This window comes from Phaseolus vulgaris, chromosome 9 (assembly GCF_000499845.2).
Source record: "Phaseolus vulgaris cultivar G19833 chromosome 9, P. vulgaris v2.0, whole genome shotgun sequence".
Lineage (NCBI taxonomy): Eukaryota > Viridiplantae > Streptophyta > Magnoliopsida > Fabales > Fabaceae > Phaseolus > Phaseolus vulgaris.
The window spans coordinates 25,115,733-25,136,429 of record NC_023751.2 but is presented as its reverse complement, the minus strand read 5'-3'; the positions used below and the strand labels follow the sequence as shown (position 1 = coordinate 25,136,429).

The 20,697-nt window shown below is 34.8% G+C and overlaps 2 protein-coding genes across 2 annotated transcripts; one reads left to right on the top strand and one right to left on the bottom strand.

The window, feature by feature from the left end:
- Window positions 1-798: 798 nt before the first annotated feature.
- On the bottom strand, window positions 799-5,623 carry LOC137821036 (elongator complex protein 3). The gene is made up of 9 exons (XM_068625448.1): window positions 5,019-5,623; window positions 3,540-3,609; window positions 3,267-3,439; window positions 2,750-2,924; window positions 2,213-2,379; window positions 1,882-2,101; window positions 1,666-1,770; window positions 1,381-1,533; window positions 799-1,119 (listed from the first exon to the last, which is right to left on the bottom strand). The coding sequence occupies exons 1-9, from the start codon at window positions 5,480-5,482 to the stop codon at window positions 958-960; spliced, it is 1,689 nt and encodes a 562-aa protein (XP_068481549.1). The 5' UTR covers window positions 5,483-5,623; the 3' UTR covers window positions 799-957.
- A 3,850-nt stretch (window positions 5,624-9,473) lies between these two features.
- On the top strand, window positions 9,474-19,636 carry LOC137820843 (uncharacterized). Its single transcript, XM_068625125.1, has 14 exons — window positions 9,474-9,758; window positions 9,886-9,914; window positions 10,004-10,106; window positions 10,219-10,390; window positions 10,544-10,729; window positions 10,848-10,996; window positions 12,906-13,182; window positions 14,226-14,434; window positions 14,769-14,867; window positions 15,823-16,355; window positions 16,601-17,367; window positions 17,597-17,795; window positions 18,261-18,460; window positions 18,937-19,636. Exons 1-13 carry the CDS (start codon window positions 9,596-9,598, stop codon window positions 18,411-18,413), a joined length of 3,039 nt encoding a protein of 1,012 aa, XP_068481226.1. The 5' UTR covers window positions 9,474-9,595; the 3' UTR covers window positions 18,414-18,460; window positions 18,937-19,636.
- Window positions 19,637-20,697: the final 1,061 nt, after the last annotated feature.

The following is a 20,697-nucleotide window of genomic DNA, read 5'->3' as shown; positions in this document are numbered from 1 at the left end:
TTCGTTAAATTATTATTATTTTAAATCGTTGAATTATTTTATAAAAAAATGAGACTTTTAAAAATAATTAGATGAAATTGAAAAAACTAAAAAATAATTATAAGTTAATAAAATTTATTATTATGTAAAGTTTGTCTATTTTTCTTTCCTTTGTAAGTTGCCTTTTTCTTCAGTATTTAACACAATAACCAATTCTATGTGGTAGTGAACTCATTTCATGGTTAAGCTTATCTAATCAATAATATTATCAAAATAACAATTGAAATAGAAATTTCTAATATGACATAATTTGACATGGTTTGTAGACTATTTTACCTCTCTTAAACATGTATAAGAACTTCGATATTAAAGTTCTAATAAAAAAAAGATATGTACCGAAAAGATTTATCATTTAAATGAATCCTAATATGCTGATAAATTAATCCTTGGTGGCCAACTAATGACATTTGATTTTGAAGAGAAATTCAGAGAATGAAAAATAGAAAAAACAAGTTGAAAAAAACATTAAAGGAACAAAATTGAATATTTATTTATTTATGTAAATATACTTCTAAAAATTGGATGAAAAGAAAAGTTCAATAGATCCCCACTATTTTTAAAATTGTTTTTTCATACTCTCTTGTAACCAAACAAACAAAATCAACTCTATCGCTTCCCTTCCTCTCAACCAAACAGACCATAAGAAATTTCCAAGTCATTATTAAAACTTGTCCATTCACCCAGAAAGAGATTTGATGGTAAGTGGAGACATCTCTATAGTGACAAACTTGTACATTGTAGTGCATTTGATGATGCAACTTCAAAAGAAACGTATAAAAATTATATTGAATAAATCTCAAGAAAATCATTGGGGGGAGCGGGCGTTAGGGAACCTCTGCAAAAATGAATGTCTTGTGATTGGCATATAAAACATACAATTAACTTATGCTACAAATTACAAAAGAATTAACTAGTGTGTTATTTCAATAAATATTTCACCATGTAAGGTCCTTCAAGCTCATATCCCAGTTTCCTGTAATAATGGCGTGTGCCCACCCCTGAAATTACAGCAATTTTGGTTGATCTGTGTTCGCTGCAAGCAATACGCTCTGCCTCCTCCATTAAAAGTGTACCATAACCCTGTTAAAAATAATTTTGGTCCAAAGTAGGTCACGTAAAAGAATAAAAAAAGGACATGAAAAAGAACATGTTATTAGATATAAAAAGACAGTATGAATATCAGCATGCCTCAAAAGAATTTTATATGCGCAAACTTTGGAAGCTTCCAGATTCTAAAATTGTGTAGCAAATATAATCTGTTTACTGATTTGATCCAATGAAATCATTTGAAAAATTCTATTCATGTTGCATGTCCTCTCCATTTGTACAAGACAGTATTACCTGGTGTTGTAGCTTGTCAGTATCCCGTCCATGAACTGGTACGGCAGTTCCATAAACATGGAGTTCACGAACAATAGAACACTTCCCCATAAGCTCTGGACATGTAGTATTGCGGCCGCATTTTCGCAGTCTTAGCAAACCAACAAGGATATCCTGTTTGCAAGCACAGAGTTCACACAAGGTCATTGCTGTGTTTCGGCAACAGGTTGAGACCCCACTTGATTCACAATTAACGAAGGAAAAAAGGCACTAGCAATAAAGAAAAAGGAAGGGAATTCAAATTACTTGTCGTGTATCTTCATATGATAGAAATGTTTCCCAACCCTCATTTGCCATATAATCACGCCGAACTAGCTCCACCTCCTCTGGCCTAATTTGGTGGTGAATATCCTACAGAGATAGAAAATGTTGGTCGGTGCTCAAAAAAGGTATTATAAAGCAAATTGTGTCAGCAATAGTTGTACATAAAATTCCCAAACAAAACCAGTTCTACACAATAACCTGGATTCCAGCTTCCCTGGTCCGAACATCACGACATTTCAATCCCAGGTCCTCCATTCGAGCTAATGCTAGCTCCCTCAAATTCCCTTTCTCAACCCCGGAGGTAACCAAAGGCATGGGAATATCCCGCTGAACTCTATAAACACGTGTCCATGGGGGTACCAATGCAAGGATCCTAGCTATGATGTCCACAAGTTGCTCAGGTGGATAATTTCTATACCTACAATTTTGTTAATGATTTTTTTATTTTCTGTAGGACAGTTTAATTTTTTCAAAAAACTAAGAAAGTTTTGGAAACAAAGTCCAATAATAATAAATATTTGAAACATACCTGCCAGTTTTCCAGAGCTCATAAAGCCCTGTTCCACGAATTACAAGTGTAGGATATATTTTAAGCCCATCAGCTCTAAACAAGGGACTCTCAAAAAACTCCCGAAAACTTTCCATGTCCCTCTCAACACCAACATTTGGAAGATCTGGCATCATGTGAGCAACAACCTAAAGCAAAAGCCAAAAAAATTAAGCATAAACCAAATGACAAAAAGGAGAAAATTGGATAAAAACCATGAGACATGACTAACCTAGTCTGTATTGTAAAAGGAAATATAACTAGAGAAATGTCAAATATTTAGGAGTAATACATTGTACTGCCGAAGTTAGCTTATTATACTAATAAATCTATCCAAAGCTTATTCCAGTTATAGTCTATACAAATATAATGAGACGGTGAACATGCAAAAAAGTTCATTCAAAATACATGAGTAGGAATATGTATCAATAAATTCGTAACAAAAAATATTTAGGAGAATGATTGGCTGGACAAAGTTGTGCTTTCTACTAAATGTACAGATTTAAATGAGTAAGGAACCTTGAAACCAGCATCTTTAGCTAAGGAAAAACAATCGGCTACAGCAGCTACAGTGTGTCCTCTATTTGTGTCTCGAGCAACATCCTCATAGGTGCTTTGGACTCCAATCTCCAATCGTGTACAACCATAAGAAAGCATTTGGCGCAAGTGAGGCCCAAGACAATAATCTGGCCTCCTGATAAATTAAGAAGCACAAACTTGATAAGCTCATCATAGATGTGTTACAGCTCACTATTGACATGTTGATTTCTCAAAATGTTTCCACTAAATTAATTACAGATATGCTCCAACAAGAAATGCACATAACTAAACCGATCTAAGTGATAAATTTTCATATTATATAAAGTATACCATTTTAATCACTGGACAAAAAATTGTTGATCTACAAAGGATTATTATTTATATTAACCAAAAGAAAAGACACACAAACATTCATTTACAACTGCACATGACCAGCAGACCAAGCCTCAAAACTTTCACATTTAATGCAAATGTAATTACTTAAATGGCAACTTACGTTTCAATTGTCATGCCAATACACTTGGTTGCTCCATGCTCGGAGTAAGCTACTGCCTCTTCAACGTTGACAGATGTGTGGCCAGACAAAGCATCATGAAGATTTCTAATAAAGTAATCACGGTACTCAGCTGGAAGTGACATGAAGGTACCACCCATTAAGATAAACTCAACCTGAAAACAACAACCATAATTATGAGAGATTTAAACTATCTACACTAATTTCATGCACTTGGATTGGAATATTCAAGAGATACAAAAATGAGCTCCAAACCTTGTCTACACTATGACCCAAACGCTTAAGCTGATCTATTCTGCTCCTCGCCTGGACATATGGATTATACCTAAATCCAGTTCCACAAGTATATCACCATTAAAAATTAGCACAAGGCACAATGTATATCCTTAAAAGAATGTTTGTACACAAAATCAAACAAGTCTAGCCCCAACATTCTCACAAACAATGATGTTCAGGTCACTAAATGTCTACAAACCTACTAGCATAATCATCACTTCTTGTAATATAGTTTTTGGTCATCCTGGGTATATGCATCCCAGCCAAGAGCCAAAAACTAATCCCCAGAGGTACTGAGATCAATGTCGTCAAACTTGAAGATCCTAAGAGGATCGGAAAGGGGATGAAAAATCATAACTCAAAGATTGTAACTTGACTGGTAGGAGTTATAAGAGTATGAAAAATTGTATTCATAAAACGTGCATGATATCGATGATAAAAGTAACTCATAATAAGTCTTAAGTAGTACGAATCTATTTCCAACTAAAAGTAGGTCCTTTGTTCTCTATAGAATTTGAAGGAAAGATAGAGTGAGCAGAACACGCAAGAGCTAAGGGAGAGCAGAACAGCAAAAGCAAAGAGCAACCAAAACAGTAAAGCAACCAGAACAGAGATTGAGTGCAGGCAGCAACGACAACAATGGCCACGAGTTTTGCAACAATGGTGAAGCTAGCAGCAATGGGAGCTCGTGAGTGCTCTGATTACTGTGGCACTGGTAGCGCCAACGTCAAGAGCTGTGTGTCGTCATGTGATCCCTCAATTTGGCATGCACCATCATTAAACCCTAGCTTCTCAAGATGGGAAGGATCCACATGGCGCACGGTTCCTCGATGCCACAATTCCTTGATTCGGCGAGCAACATCGTGATCATGTAGCAATCTGCACCTCCCCTGATCCGACATCTGCATCAGCTTGTAGCCTGCTTAGTACTCTGGGATCGACCTAGTTTATCATATGAGATCCATTTTCATCCTATACAACGTATGTTTCCCGTAGAAGGAATCAAACTCCGAAAATACACTCGAAAGACAAGGTTATCAATCAACCATGTCACACCATGTTGGTACTAATTGTAATTAATATCTTAGCAAATAGTCAGGCTAATCTCTAATAACATGAAAACTATGTTAAATGCCCCTTAAGCTTGGCCAACATAGTTTCCACCACAAAATCCATATGTTTGACACCTAGATGTGTATTCTGTTAGTCAAAAGAATCTTCAGGTCACTTACTAATAATTTGAGGAACGAAATACACACTCACGAACTAGTTTAACTACAAAAACCACGTCTAATGTCTCCAAACGACCATTCTAATTTCAATCAGCTATTCTTCACGGTGAAAGACACATGCAACAACTAGTTTACCAATCAAAATGCACAATTAGCAATCTACGAACCTCGAGACTAATTCTAAAACTAATTCAAAAGTAAAAGAAAAAAACCACCACAACCCTACCTCGCACGAATCGCGCGCATGCTGGTTGGTTCATAACCGGTGTAGGACTGAGTACTGTATTCGAAATCGGAGTCGGGACCGCCGGGGCAGTAAACACAAATGTTCCCGGTGGTAGCGATGTGCGGGCAGCGATGCGGTTTGGACATGACGGCAACTACGGCGATTCCGGAGGCGGTGCGGACGGGCTTGGCGCGGAGCTTGGGGAGGAGTGTTTCGCGCTCCGCGTCGGGGAGCGCGGCTATCATCTCCACGAGCTTAGGTGCGCGTGCAAGGCCGTACTTGCGGCACGCTGCGGACTTGAGCGCGTTGAGGTCCACGTTCTGGCCTTTGTGAGAGAGGTCCACCATGGAGTTCACGATCTCCGCGATTGCTCGAACACGCGCTTCTTCCTCGCTCAGGCCGTGTGCTTCGTAGCCGCCCTTGCCCGGCCGTGGAGCCTTCCTCGCCTCCGCCACCGCCGCCATAGACACGAGAAAACCCAAACGCGAGTGCCGTTACGAGATTTTAGGAGTGCAATGGCTATTTCGCAAACCCTTCTCTTTCAACTTGAAATTAACTAACTACTATCGATAAACTACACACAGGTCCTAATATTGTTGATACATGTCACTTAAAAAAAACTCTTAAAATATATAACATAAAAGGATATTCATTTATCTTAAAATAAAGATTAGTAAATAAATAGCTATAATTAAAAAAATGAGAAATAAGAAGTCAAAGAACATTGGTTTACAAGGATTAAAACTAAAATTCATACATTTTAGAAAAAATTTAAAAAAAAAACTATTTCAAATTTTATAAAATAAAAATTAGAGAAAAAATTTAATGGGTCCAAAATCAAAATTCATTAATTTTATAGGTATAAAACAGAAACTAGCCCCGAGACCCCTCCACGAGGCCTTTTTTTTAATTTGATTATGATATATACATTGTTATTAAAATAAATGTGAACTAATAAAGTTTGTTGTTGTAAAAAGAATATAGTAATATATATAAAATATATCCTATATTAAAATTTATTGTAGTAACTTTGGTGTCCTAGGTCTATTCAGAATTTCAAGAAAGTCTACGACTTAAAAACTATTTCATGTATAATGACCAATTTACATGTAACATCAGGTTATGGAAGTTGGGCGACCAAGAAACCCCTAAACGAAAAATGATAATAATTGTTCTAAGATCTCATCTAGAAAAAGGAAATACAAATTCATGAATTTTTTTCTATTAAATGGAATGATAATGTAGAAAGAAGACATAAGAAACATTTAGTCTGTAATTAGGAAAAAACATAGATATTTTGGAATTTTTTCTAGGAACAGTCTATGAAGAAAGTTTAAGGCTTTGTTTGGTTAAAGGGTATGGGAAGGGAAAAATTGAGGATGTGGAGGGTGTGGAAGTGTCAAAAAAGTTGTGGGTGTTTGAATTGGGGTATATTATGATGAATGTGTGAGGAAAATTTATTGAAGTTTGTGAGTGATGTGATGGTTGTTAAAGTATTTTGAATTATTTTTAAATATATAAATTATAAATTTATAAATTTATTCTTATCTTTAAAAATATTTTTATGTAAATTTGATTTAATTAAAATTTTATATATTATTCTCTTTGAATAATTATTTTAGAAAAGAAAAAATACAAATTTCTTATGATTTTTACAAAATCATTCTTATATTTTAAAATATTAAACAATTTATTTGTTATTTTTTATAATTAATTTTTTCATATTATTATATATATATATAAATTATTTAAATAAATAATTCTATTATTTTTATTATAATTTTTTTTAATAATATTACTAAATATTTGATATAAAAAAAATAAAATAATAATAATAATATTATTATATAATAAATTGATTTAATTATTATTAATTTTTGTAATATATTCATTATTATTATTTCAAAAAAAAATTATTATTTTATAAGTTAATTCTGAATGTTATTGTTATTTTAATATTTAAATATTCATATTATCAATATTAATATATTTTTATTATTATAATTATTTTTCTATAATTTAATTATAATTTTTTATGTTTTATTATATGTGTAATATAGTTTAAAAAAATATAAATGTGGAATGTGAATAATTCATAGTAAATGTTGTGAATAAAATTAAGGGTTTATAAGTCATTTTATATGACTTTCTCTCCTCCCCATTCTCCTTTCTTTGAGAATAAACATTCTGCTCATAGTTCGCACTTCCTCGTTCTTCCACCTCCTTTCATATGTTGATCCAAATAGGGGGATTCCGCACTTCTTCGCTCTCCCACCCTTCTATCTACTGATCCAAACACGGACTAAGGGAGAACGAAGATCCAAAAATTATTTTATGTTGGTTTAAGGGAAAAAATCATTTTTTTAAACACTTTAAATATTTTTAAAAAATTGAGCCAAAAAAAATTGGCGTCTACCATGGGATAGGATAAAATTGTTCTTACACCTACATTACAATATTAGACAAAATTAAGGTTACAATACAATGTGGAACCCAACACCAAGCGCGACGACACAGACAGAGCATGAGACGTCATCCATCAAACAACTCATAAAAACTATGCAAGAACTTCAATGGGATAACGCAGAGGCTAGAAGATAAGTCGAAGAATTTCGAATGCGCAAAAGCGTATACGGGAAGAGTCTAACACTTCACAAGAACCTATGCACCCAGAGTTACAAGAAGAGCATGAGTGTTGATAGAAAGAAGCCCATTAGGAACAAACCAAACTCAAAGATGATGTAGAAATGGCTTGAAAGTTTATGGAAGACGTCGTCAAGGCCCACAAAGAGATGCAGAGAGAAAACAAAACTCTGAAAACAATTCAGGAGAAGAAAAGGAAACCCACAATCAAACCAGAGAGGATTCTCAGTCATTCTCCAAACAAATCATGGACGAACCAGTATCCTCACATTTTATGGTATCCAAAATCACCCTTTTTTTGGGAATAGGGGACCCCAATAGTCACTTCAAAGCCTTCAGAGTTCGGATGTTGATTCCAGGGGGCTGGACTCGGTGCACTGGAAGATGTTTGTCGACACATTCATCGAAACAACTCTCCAGTGGTTCAGTGAAATTTCGATAGCACCATCACCTCATTTCGCACTTTTGCAATACGAGAGAGACTCCTTGAAGAGTTATCTCAATCGCTTCTGCAAGGTGTTAATACATATTCAACAACCAAATGAGGAAATGGTTGTGGATGTGTTCATAAAGGGATTACAAGCGAATCCCTTCAACGAATCACTACTCAAGAACCGAGTAGAGTCAATGGCCAAAGTCAAAAAACGTGCATCAACATACATTGAAGCCGAAGAAGCACTTTGAAGAAAAAGGGAGAAAAAGTGAGCATGCTCCAAGTTCAGTGGACATGAAAACAAGAAAGTGGCATACACTCACGAGGGAGGAAGCTTTAACAATGATATATTGTGGGAAATTGTTTTTCAATACCCATATATTATGGGAAGTCTTTTCTCCTACAAAGAGAGTGAGTTTAATAATAGAGGGGATCAAATTTTTGTGATTAGTTTGTAGAAGAGAAATAAACCCAACTCATTATACACCATAACCCAATAAAAAACTTTAAACTAAAACACTTTTCTTAAAGGAGGACTTCTCTTTTGAGGATGAAACCACATCCCACGCCTTCCCTAACATCACTAGTGGTCATTAGAGGCACTTTGTTGGATTTCTTTAGTTCCATTAAAGAGTTTGCAGGTTTTTAATTTGGAGTATAATATGCACTACAAGAAAATCATTAATCATTAAGAATTTAGTTATTATATTAACAAAGTTAGATACTATTTTATAAACTAAAAAATCATTGATATCTAAAATAATTTATATTATTAATAAAAATTTATAAAGTATTTTTTAAATTGGTATTTAATATTAACTATCAATATTTTAGTTATTAACTGATTTAGACTCTAAATTAATCACTATAAGTGTATGATAAAAGTGTCTAGGTGATGGAAACGCTATTCTTCTAATAATATTTTTTCTTTTTTATGAAAGATGACTCTAAATTAGTTAATGTAAAAGTGTTTGATAAAAGTGTCTAGGTGATATCACTATTCTAATTGGTATAGTTAAGATGAAGTTTGCATTGTAAATGATATTAAATTGAATTAGGGTTAAATATTACAACTTTTAAGACATTACAAAAATGAAATTAATTATGCAAAATTGATGTTAGAATGTATGTGAAGAGAAATGATAATCTACTATTTTACTTGTATATGATTTTTTTCAAGAAAGTTGTTATATATTTAATTAGCCTAATTATAGTTTACATTTGGTAAACTATAAATTCTCAAAACAATATAAGTCACTGTAGGCTACTGTAGCGTTTCCGAATTAGCTGGTAGGCTTATTTAAAATACTAACTTTTACTTATTTTATAATAAATATAATTTTATTTATAATTGCGATACTACTTTTTAGAATTAAACGACGCCGTTTAAATCAGCCCCAAGGTTTCGAAACGAAGTAGAGCACCTCGAAGTGCAGAAGCAGAGAGCAAATTCCCGGTGAAAGCAAAGTACCCAGAGAAACTCCGTTTCGAAAAATCGCCGATGGAGGAGGGTTCAGTGAAGAGAGAATTGGAATGTGAGGTGGTTAGCAACGTGGCTGAAGTGATTTGGGCTATACAGAACGCGAAGCACGTGGATCAAGTCATTTGCGCTCTTCATTCCATAGCTACTGCTCTCTTCCCCGTAGACCCTTCTCTTTTCTCAGGTTCGTTGGTTTTGTACCCTAACTTGAATCAAATTCTGCACTATCTGCACACTGTGAAGGAGCCTGCACTATTTCACTTGTTTGAAAGTGGATTTTGATTTTTGAATGCATGTTTCCATCGTGACAGATAGCATCGACGAGAGTTATCGAGATCAGGTCTGTGTTTTTTTTTTTTTTTTTTTTTTCTGGTAATTCGCCGTAGTAATGGCGACATATTCGTAAATTCGTGTTTCTTTCGTGTTCAGGTTTTCAGTGTCGAAGTTCCTACTGCAGAAAAACGAAGTGGTTGGTGGTGTGCGTTTTATCGAGGAACTGCTTTTCCTACACTTGCTAGGTTTCTATTACTTGGTAAGATTTTTAATTTTTATTTTCGCTTCCTAATTTTGAGTTGCTAAAAAATAATATTGCGTTTTGCTGTTCTTGTTTTTTTTTTTTTCATGCGATACGGAATTTCCTGCAGATGTTGCCTCGAACTGGCTGGGTTGTTTTCCCTTTTCGGCGCAGAAATATGTTTATGATGTTTTCTTTGTCCGTGGATTGATTACCGAGGTGCTGCAGATTTTGGTTCCTTTTCTCCAGCTGAATGCGGTTGATGGTCTAGATGTTAATGCCGTCCTCTCTAATTCTGAAAGGTATGGATGTTCGCATTGTGCAATGTCTTGGATGAAGTTTCTCTTTTCTTGAAAGTTATCCGCATGCTTGTGCTTAATTTGGTGTGAAGTGATAAGCTGATTTTATTTAAGGAAGGTGGGAAGAACTTATTCTGATTCCAACATTTATAACAGATTGCTTGTACTGTGCTTGCTTGAAAATAAAGGGGTGCTCCAGTTAGCAAGAGAGTTTGGTGGTTCTTCTAATTTGAGAAGCGCTACAGATGTACAAACCAAGATGGATGTATCAAGGGTGGCACAGATTGTTGCATCTATTCCCGACAAAGCAAGAATGAACTCATCGACTTCCTTGTCATCACAGTATCCTCCTTTTCTTTTCTTGGTTTATATAGTTTTTGGGTTCCATTGGTTGAATACCATCACGGTTTCTGAGTAACTTTTAAGCAATTCATATATTTTTTTCACCAAGAGTGTTCAGTGTGTTCTTCAAGCAGGTTGTTGTCCAATTACTCTCCTTGGCAGAAGAAAGAGAGATGGTCTTGCTAGACAATGTAGAAATGGACCAAAATGGTGCAATGTTTTTCGTAGGAGAAATGTTTTCTCGCATTTGTCGCCGTGGCTCTACTGGTAAATAGAAATTTTGACACTTCAACATTTTCTTTGAACTACATATATTATTAAGTATCATAATTTATTTTTGAATTAGTTATCATCCTTTGTGAAATAGGTCATTTTTTTTTCAGTGCCACAATATGTTGCAATTGCTGTACCTTTTTGTGAAAAAAAAAATGCTTGTTTTCACTTGTTATAAAGGTTATATAGCTTTCAGAAGATAGCAAGTGTCACATGGGTTATAGTTTGCAGAAGGCATGTTATTTAGTTTCTTATTTGCAATATTTGTCCGTGAGTTTTTTGACACAACTAAAAGAAGCTAGTGAATCAATTATCAATGTGAAATTGACATCAATACCAAGTGTGTAAAAGTTTGAATGCATTGTTGTAAGTGCTGTGACTTGCGGTTATGGACTACTGCAAGCTTGTAGCCTATTAAATGTTTGACATTTTTTATTCCTCACCTACATAGTAAAGATACCACCTAGAGGTTGTATCTAGTTTCCTTGGACATAACGTGATGTCACTTGGCCAACATTCCGAGTCTTAACCAATGTGTGAGTAGTCGTGTCCTAACTTAAACGTACCCAAAATGAAGTTCTGAAATCCCAATTGTAATCTTTGATAAATAACTTGACACTGATGTGAATCCATGTTAAGCAACACTTCTAAAAGGTTAAATATGTTGGCTGCTGGTGTTTTGAAAGTAGAATATATTAATTTTTGTGTTCTATTTAAGAGTAGTTATCTTGTTAAATTGCAAATGTGTGGACTAAAAATAACTGTTTTAATCTTGTCAGCATCAATGTAATCTCAACAATTCTTGATTTATGGAGTGTTCATAGGAAATAAAAAAATTATTGCAAGAGTCTGCTTTGACAATTATGTTTTTTAAAATAGATGACTCAGTGGTTAGATATCTCATTCTTTTGATGGCTTTAGGTCTTCTCTATTGGAATAGAAATGTACTATTTCATATATGTAAAATGCCGTCTTTAGACTTAGTTGTGAACTTGAGCTATAGCAATGGAGCAGTACACAGCCTCAAGCCACTGTGAGGTTTCTATTGCGGATTTCAGTTCAGCTGTTATCTTGGAAAATTGCAGCTGTTGAGGGTGCGATATTTTTGAAGTGATATAATACTTTTCTTTGCCCCTGTTTTTTTATTCACCATTCTGTTACATCATAAATATATGGGGTTTATTTTCTGACAAGAAATTGGAAGTTTGGCCTTGTATCGATGAAAGATGGAATGTGACCTCTGTTTTATGTCCGGCCACTAAACCCCTGCTCTAGTGTTGTTTTCACAGATCCTGATGTTCTTCAACATATGGCAGTGTTTAGGTCTCTATTCAATATTCACACATCTCTTTTGTTTTATCCTTTGGTGTCTGTTCACGTTGGGCACTGTAGCTTGCAGGTCTCTGTCTTTTGTGCTTGTTATTTTCTTTCTTCACACTTCATAGGTCTGTTCTCCCCTCCCCCACATACTCCTTTATAAAATGAGGTTTAATTATTAATTGTGAATGTTCTTACTTTGGGTATTTTTTATTTTATTTTTCGATTATTTATATATGTCTAGTATATGTTGATTATTTTGTATATTTAACCATTATTATAGTGGCCATCCTGCCCTGTGTTTTTATGTTTGGCCACTCCCCATTGTGATTCGGTCTAATAACCACGGTTTGAGAAACTGGAAACAAAATGTTGAAGTTGAGTGTCTTCTAACTATTATCCTATATTTAATGGAAAACACTGTAAAAACTGCTTTTTAAACTGCTGAAAGGGATAAATGAAGTTTGTGACCTGCGGTTATTTATGACTCTAATCCTGTGCTGATAGTGTTGTGAATTATATTTTAATTTTTGTCTGCTGTTTAGTGTGATCAAAATTGTTTCCTAATTCAGTCTCTTTCTTGTAGATCTTCTATCTAGTGAATTAATACCTGAAGTTCTAAGGCTGGTCAACAGCTGCTTATCATCAAATAATGATTCAGTTACTAAGGAGTTACTCGAGTCAAAACCTGACATGGTATTTTGGTCAAGAATAATGGAATCCATCAGTGATCCTTATACGGTGGAAAGAATCTCTGAGCTGATTTTGCAGAAGTTAGCTACTCAAGATGCAAGTGATGTTCAAGCATATTGGCTGATGTGGTTGTTATTCCATCGAAATTTTAAGCTTCAGGCTTCTGTCAGGTGACTAAAAATATCATTTTGTTTTGCTTTTGTTCAGGGATGATCTACAACCAGTCAATTCAAAATAGCAGCACGTAGTGTCTGACTCTGAAAAAGCTGTATCGGGTACTGGATGACCACAGTTTTGAAATTTTAAGATACACATTATATATCTGTGTGCTGAAAAATAAAATTAAAAACACTAAAATTAGAAACATTTGTAATTAGTGATCAAAAGTCAAAATTTGAAAACTAAATGCATATTTCAGTTCAGTGTACAAGAAAGAGACTGATGCAAAGGTGGAGGCAGTGATTGGTGTTGATCCGTGTGCTTGAGTGGATGAAGCAATTACCATACTTCAACTAGGAAGACAAAACCCAATTAGAAAATAATATAAAATATAGGGTAGACTGTAGGGTAGAACCCAGAAGAACAACAGACTAGAGGTTAGAATAGAGAGGTAGCAGATCTCTTTCATACCTTGAGATATCTGTGTAGTTCAGAACATGGCTGCACAACCTCATCAGAGATGACTTTGCTAAAAATGGCCAGAAAACACTATAAAGCTGCATTGTCGCTAGAGAAGGTGGGTCTGCATCATTGGAGAGATGAGTGGGGGTTTAGTTTTTGTGTAACTGAAGTGATGGTGACCAATAGGGTTCCTGACTCTGTTCTGATTAAATAAAAAAAGGGGACAGAATCTCAAGATTGTCCTGCTAGAACAGGAACACCAAAATGACACCACTTTAGGTCCGGGTAAGAGGTTTTTGCACTGGATGAGAGTCATGAATGCTACAGCCATTTTTTTAAGTTCAATTGTGGCTGGCTGCTAAGTCAAACAAGTACTCAATGATTTTTTTTGCCACATATGGGCTAAACCTCCACCATGCTGGCATTTCCCACCATTGACTACTATGGGGACACAACATGGTTGTAGGCATATTCCATCATAAGCACTTTTTCCTTTTTGTTTAATAACCTGTAATGAAATTTCAGTATTACTAACACTTTTTATATGCTTATGTCCCTTTGTTTTGCTATGTTCCCCATGTCTCCACCTCAGGTCTATGTTTGTTGACAAATTCCTGCTATGGAAAGTATTCCCTGTAAGCTGCCTGAAATGGATCCTTCAATTTGCTGTTCTTGAATGCCCACCTAGTACCTCATTATCAGAACATAATCGCCCTGGGCTTTTGAATACTGTCCAACGTCTGGTGGCAGTATGGTCTAAGAAAGAATTTGTGCAAACAACACCTATTGAGCAACAAGCTTGTATCCTTTTTAATTGCACCAGTGTACTGAAAGTGAAAAGCATGTGGAATAGAGGAATAAATAGCTTCCAGATTTGAGTTTAGAAAGGCTGATTTAGTGTATGAAGTTGCCTTCATTGTGGGGTTTGGGGAAGGGCAAGTTTATTGCTTTTACCCTTGTAAGTGGAAAGTCTATCTCCACCACTACAGCTCATCTTCACTGAGTTGCAATGTTGCTGTCAAGGCTCTTCCCTATTTGTTCTATATTGGTGCATTGTAGTTATTACAATCTCATGCACCTTCCTCTTCTGAGTATTCACTACCATATTTATTTATTTTTCCTATATCTATCTCAGACATATCTGCTGCACTAGGCCTTTCTCTGGAGACAATGTCTAAGGAGGAATTGGATGGAATGAAGAATGTCCTGCATTTGATTCTTCAAGGGGTTAGCTGTAAGAATCATTTACTTAATTGTCGGATGTTATTAGAGATGGAAAGAGGGATTATGTGGGATTGGAACTATTGCATATTGCCTACCATTAATCTTTCAGAATACTTTTAATAGCAGGCCCTACCCATTGGAAGAATGTGTTAGATCTGGAACAAGTTATGTGTAATATGGGGCCTTCTGGATATAGGGAATGATTCCACTTGAACTTGCTGTTTTATTCTGTGATCCTGCCTTCTCTCAAGTAAAATGTCAATCTTATCAAAATTAAGTTGTTATTTGAAGTATATAATCTGTAAAAGTTATAGGGCTTATATGATAGCTTTCCCAAATCTTCGTTTCTGTGCTAGATTAGTAACTTTTTGCTGTGTAAGAAAGTAAGCTGCTTTAAGAACTTTTGTCCAGTATTCAAGTGGTGCTAGTAATCTAGTAACCATTAATAAATTCCAATAAGAATTTGACAAATGTATTCAATTACTTGCCAGGATTGTTTTCCTATCTGATTCAACCTTTCTTTTCAGTTATACAAATAGTTTAACATATCACTCACAAAGTTTTCGTATTTTCTATCAAGACATATTCTGGAGTTTCATCAAGAAAATTTAATACTGCAAAACAAGATAGAATAGTTTGTACTAAGACTTTGATTGCTTTGATGAAATCCTGTTGTGGATCCATCTCCATCCCACTCCTAGTCAGAGTGATGTCAACTATCAACTTATGAATAGAAAGTGCAAGAAAATATTGAAAAGAAAAGTAGAAAGAGAAAGTTAAAGAGCAAAGAAAAAAAGAGAGGGTTTAAAACTAATTTTTTTTAATAAATCTCAATGGTAACTTTATGCGATACAAAATCCAAATTCTGATAACCAACAAACTCAGTATAACTAACTGACAGCTGTCAATGGAAATAAACTCAGCTTAGAAGCTACTGCATGTCCTTTTTTGTGTAATTATTTCAGGTAGGTTGGAGAGTCCTAATCATTTAGTTCGAAAAATGGCTAGCTGTGTTGCTTTGGCATTGTCTAAAATTATTGATCCAAAGAACCCCTTGTACCTTGATGATAGCTGCAGTGGGGGGGAGACAATTGATTGGGAATTTGGATTCACTATCCCCAAGAAAGGGAATCTGGCTGCCTCAAATTGCGGAGAGAAAGGTATTAAGGGGACTAAAATATCTACAGTGTCAGGTCCAGAGGGGGACACTGATTCCCCTTCAAATAAAGGAAGAAGTATTCATGTAAAGGGTAAAAAGAAGTTATTGGACTTTAATGTGCTTGATCCAGATGAGATTATTGATCCAGCATCACTGAATCTTGAATCAGACGATAATGAGGAGGATGTTGACGATAGTGCAAGTGAGAATTCATATTCCTCAAGTGATTCATCTTTACAGCCATATGATTTGGAAGATGATGACTCAGATTTGAAAAGAAATTTTTCACAGCTGGCTGAAGTTGTTGCAGCTCTTAGAAAATCTGATGATGCTGAAGGGGTTTGTAATTTGCTCTCAAAACTCTTTTTTGTTGTATTTGATCATCAAACATGTCTATGCTTAATGTTTTTTTATTTCTTGTGAGATTTTTTTTTTGAATTACATGGTTTAATAATTACTGTGATTGCCAAGTATTATATAATTGATCTAGACTTTAGACTGAGAGCTATTAAAAAATCAGTTTATACTTCTCTCTTGTATCCTACTTTTTCGCTGAAATTTGATATTTATAAATTTTATTACAGGTGGAAAGGGCTATTGATGTAGCCGAAAAGCTCATACGAGCATCCCCAGACGAACTAAAACATGCAGCAAGGGATCTTACCAGAACTCTTGTTCAGGTTCGTTGCTCTGATATAGCTTTAGAAGGTGCAGAAGATTCAACTGAAGACAAAAGACAAAGAGCATTAGTTGCCTTGGCAGTCACCTGTCCATTTGAATCCCTTGAGACACTAAACAAGCTTTTGTATTCACCTAATGTAGATATCAGTCAGCGCATTATGATGCTAGATGTTATGACAGAAGCAGCTCAAGAGCTTACTGAATCAAAAATTTTGAAACCCAAACATCAGACTAGTTCCCTTATTTCCATTGTTTCCGATACCCGTCCTTGGTTCCTACCTAGCAGCACAGGGACTCCTGGAGCTGGTTCCTGGAAAGAGATCTCAGGTACTGGCTCTTTGTTGAATTGGTCAAATAGCTACGAGAGGGACCTTCCCCCAAAACATAATCAGGTCAAGAAAGGAAAAACACGCAGGTGGAGTCTACGATCTCCTGCACAACAAAACCAGATGGAGTATTCTCATAATAAGTTTCCCATGTATGCTGCTGCATTCATGCTTCCTGCCATGGAGGGATATGATAAGAAAAGGCATGGTGTTGACTTGCTTGGCAGGGATTTTATTGTCTTGGGAAAACTCATTTACATGCTTGGGGTTTGTATGAAATCTGTAGCCTTGCATCCAGAAGCTTCTGTACTGGCTCCTTCTCTCCTGAATATGTTAAGATTCAGGTACTGGCTAAGATATTAGTGTTTATTTAATTGCAAACAGTATGAGGATTGACATAATCTAAAACCTTAATAACCCACCACTCCAAAAAAAAGTGCCTGTGTTTGCACGTGCTAATGGAGTTGATAATGTGGTGTCCTATTGGTTGTATATGTTTATACCTCTTGCTGTGTTGTTTTTCTAGTGTGCTAAAGCAGGAAGACTTGTCACTTTGTGTTTTAACCCATGCAGAGAGGTATGTCATCACCCGGAAGCGTATGTGAGAAGAGCCGTTCTTTTTGCAGCTTCATGTGTATTGGTTGCCCTTCATCCTACATACATTTCATCAGCCTTGCTCGAAGGAAATGTTGAAATTTCTACTGGTCTTGAATGGATTCGCACATGGGCCCTTGATGTAGCTGAGTTAGACACAGACAAAGAATGCTATATGGTAAGCAAAAGAAATTTTGAAGGTTTTCAAAGAGGTTTAAATCCGTTCTGCCTTTTCTTACAAGCTTTTCAATTATATCTGCTTGTACTTTGGTCATACGAAAAGGTTTAGATTTTTATGCATCAGTTGACAGTTATTTTATGGTGCTAAGGTTGCAAAGATGTGGTTAGTTACTTAAATTATTGTCATGTCATGATACATCAACATTGGTCTCATTGTGGACTTCTATTTTCATATTTATTTTAATTGTTCATGACAATATATTTGCTTTTAAAATATTAACTGATAAGCATCTGTCAAGAGTTCTATCACTAACCCAGATAGCTTGTTATCCGTAGGAATTTTTACTCTTAGTCTTTTACATTCTGCTGTAGAGCTTTGCAAAGCCCCGTTGTCCTCTTCTATTTTTTGGGTTTAACTCCTGTTATTTTCCTGTTTCAAATAATTTTTTTTATTTAACTATAGATGGCTATGACATGTCTACAACTCCATGCCGAGATGGCTCTTCAAACTTCCCGAGCGTTGGAGTCAGCAAGAAGTTCACTCAAGGCAGGTCCTGCAATTCCATCCGATGCATCCAAGGTGACTATTAAAATTCCCTACTTAAATGGGGATTAAAGATGCTTCTGGCTATTGTGAGCGGCTTCTAGCCCAGAATATAAATTGTAAGTCGTGCTAATTATTTCTGCCATTCCATGTTAATTTAATTTTTTTCATCCATTCCTTGTTTTTCCTCAGGAATTGGTATATTTTAGGATTCTATATTGGTACAACACTAAAGTTTATATTCTGATTCAAAAACATTTGAAATTTATTACAAATATTTATTCTTACGCCTTTCTTATTAATTTTGAGGTTTTGGTCTCTTTCCACCAATTCCTTCTGTTGTAATATTGTTTTGGGTACTTGATATAATTACTCAACTAAAAAAAATCAATTTTATATAACTAACGAGTTTATACTTGCTTGATAAGAGAAGGGAAAGATATGTAGCATTTGGTCAACTTGATCGTTTCCTTCTTGGTTTTTGGTACTTAATTGAGGACATTCTTTCTTATTTCACAACGAATGTACGAGTTAACTTCTGTTAATAATTTCAACCATACTTATAATATTTTCTTGCTCTATTGAAACTATTTAGCTGGGCATGTACGTTGTCATAGAGAAGGTGTGAAGCAGAACAATAGTGGAGGCAAAATTCTGGAACTTAATTGTTTCTTAGATGATCAAGAAAGCGGATTACCTCCAGAAACAACGTGTGTAAGCAACCAAATCAAGTGTTGACTTGTGAAATACAGGAGACAAAAATTTCGAAGAGCATTCAAATAAGAGGAGTCTGATGGGATGCTGAAAATGCATGCATGGCAGTTACTGGCGAAGTGGAATAGCATATTGATAGCGGAAGGGAGGTTGAGCGTGAGATACTAAAATACTGCAACTGCAACGCACTCACTGTATATGCCTATGAAGGCAGTGCCATCCAACTGAAGCATGACCAAAGTAGAAGAGTGGCATTGTAACAGGTTGCGTTCCCATCATGTGTAACTTGCCTGAGATCCCGAGTATGTTTTTGCTGACAAGAAAACAGGCTGGAAGGATATAATGTGGGAGAAATTAGTCATCAACGTATACAGCAGCAGAAAATGCGTTCACGTTGTCACGAGTAAAGATGAAAAGATAAGAGGGCATAAAATTCTTCAGAGAGGAAGATGCCACCATACATGTTTGAGAGCTTCGACCTCCTGAGCGAAGAAAACATTTCTAATGATTCAAACATGTTAATAACAAAAACATACTTAGGTATTCTAATAAGCGAAAGTTAATGAACCAATTTTCCATAATTGTGTTTTGTTGTTTGTTGATTTTCGGTTTATAGATCTTTATTTTCTATATACAATAAAGTTGTGTGTTGAAGAGAAAAGTAGACTCCGTAACTCGTGTAAAGTATGCGTCTAATTTATATAATTTTATCTAGAGTTCAAATGTTAGAACTGCAACAGAAATTACGACACCTGATAATTTGTAATGTTACTTTGATAATGAAACTGAAAATTTGTAGTTACTTTGATAATTAATTGAACATTCTTTAATGATTGATCACATACACAAGATACACGTAATATCGAAAGTGTACGTTGCTCTAGCGGCAATATTGGAAGTGCTTCTCATGTAGTATTGAACGTGCTCATATAATATGCTAACAATAAGTACATTATAAGTTTTAAGGAAATTGACCATTTACTATGAAAGAGACTCCTTTTACGTTTGCAAAGAGAAGAGGGCAAATAAAGTCTATGATGATGCCCTTATATTATACAAAACTAGAACATGGATTCCTACCATACACGGATGAATTAAGTTTAGATAATATTTTGTAAATTTCTAAAAAGTATATTGATAGTTTGTTAATTTCTTATATTATTGAAAGCATGTTTTAAATAAGGTTAATTTCGGAAAAATAAATTTAATTTACTATATTATAATATTAATTATGGATTTATTCATTGATAAGAAGTACGTGATAACTGAATGTGCTCATGATTCAATATAATTTGTATATTTGAATTTTATAACAAAAATCAGACGAAAATGACATAATTAAGTTTGACTGCAACTCACATATTTTGTTAACGTCATTCTTATGGAGTTCATTCACTTAACTTTGCTAAAAATATTTCAAACAAAACTAAGCGAATGAATGAAGTGATATAACATTACGAACATGTATCTGGTTTTACATTAAAAACACATTTAAGTTGTTAAATTTAAGAACACTTATACTTTCGGCCTTTGAAGAAAACAACCATATTTTCGTTTAAATATAAAAATAAAGATAAAGATGTATTGAATTGTCGATAAAAAAAATATTAGATTAGATTTGTTATAAAACATTACGATATTA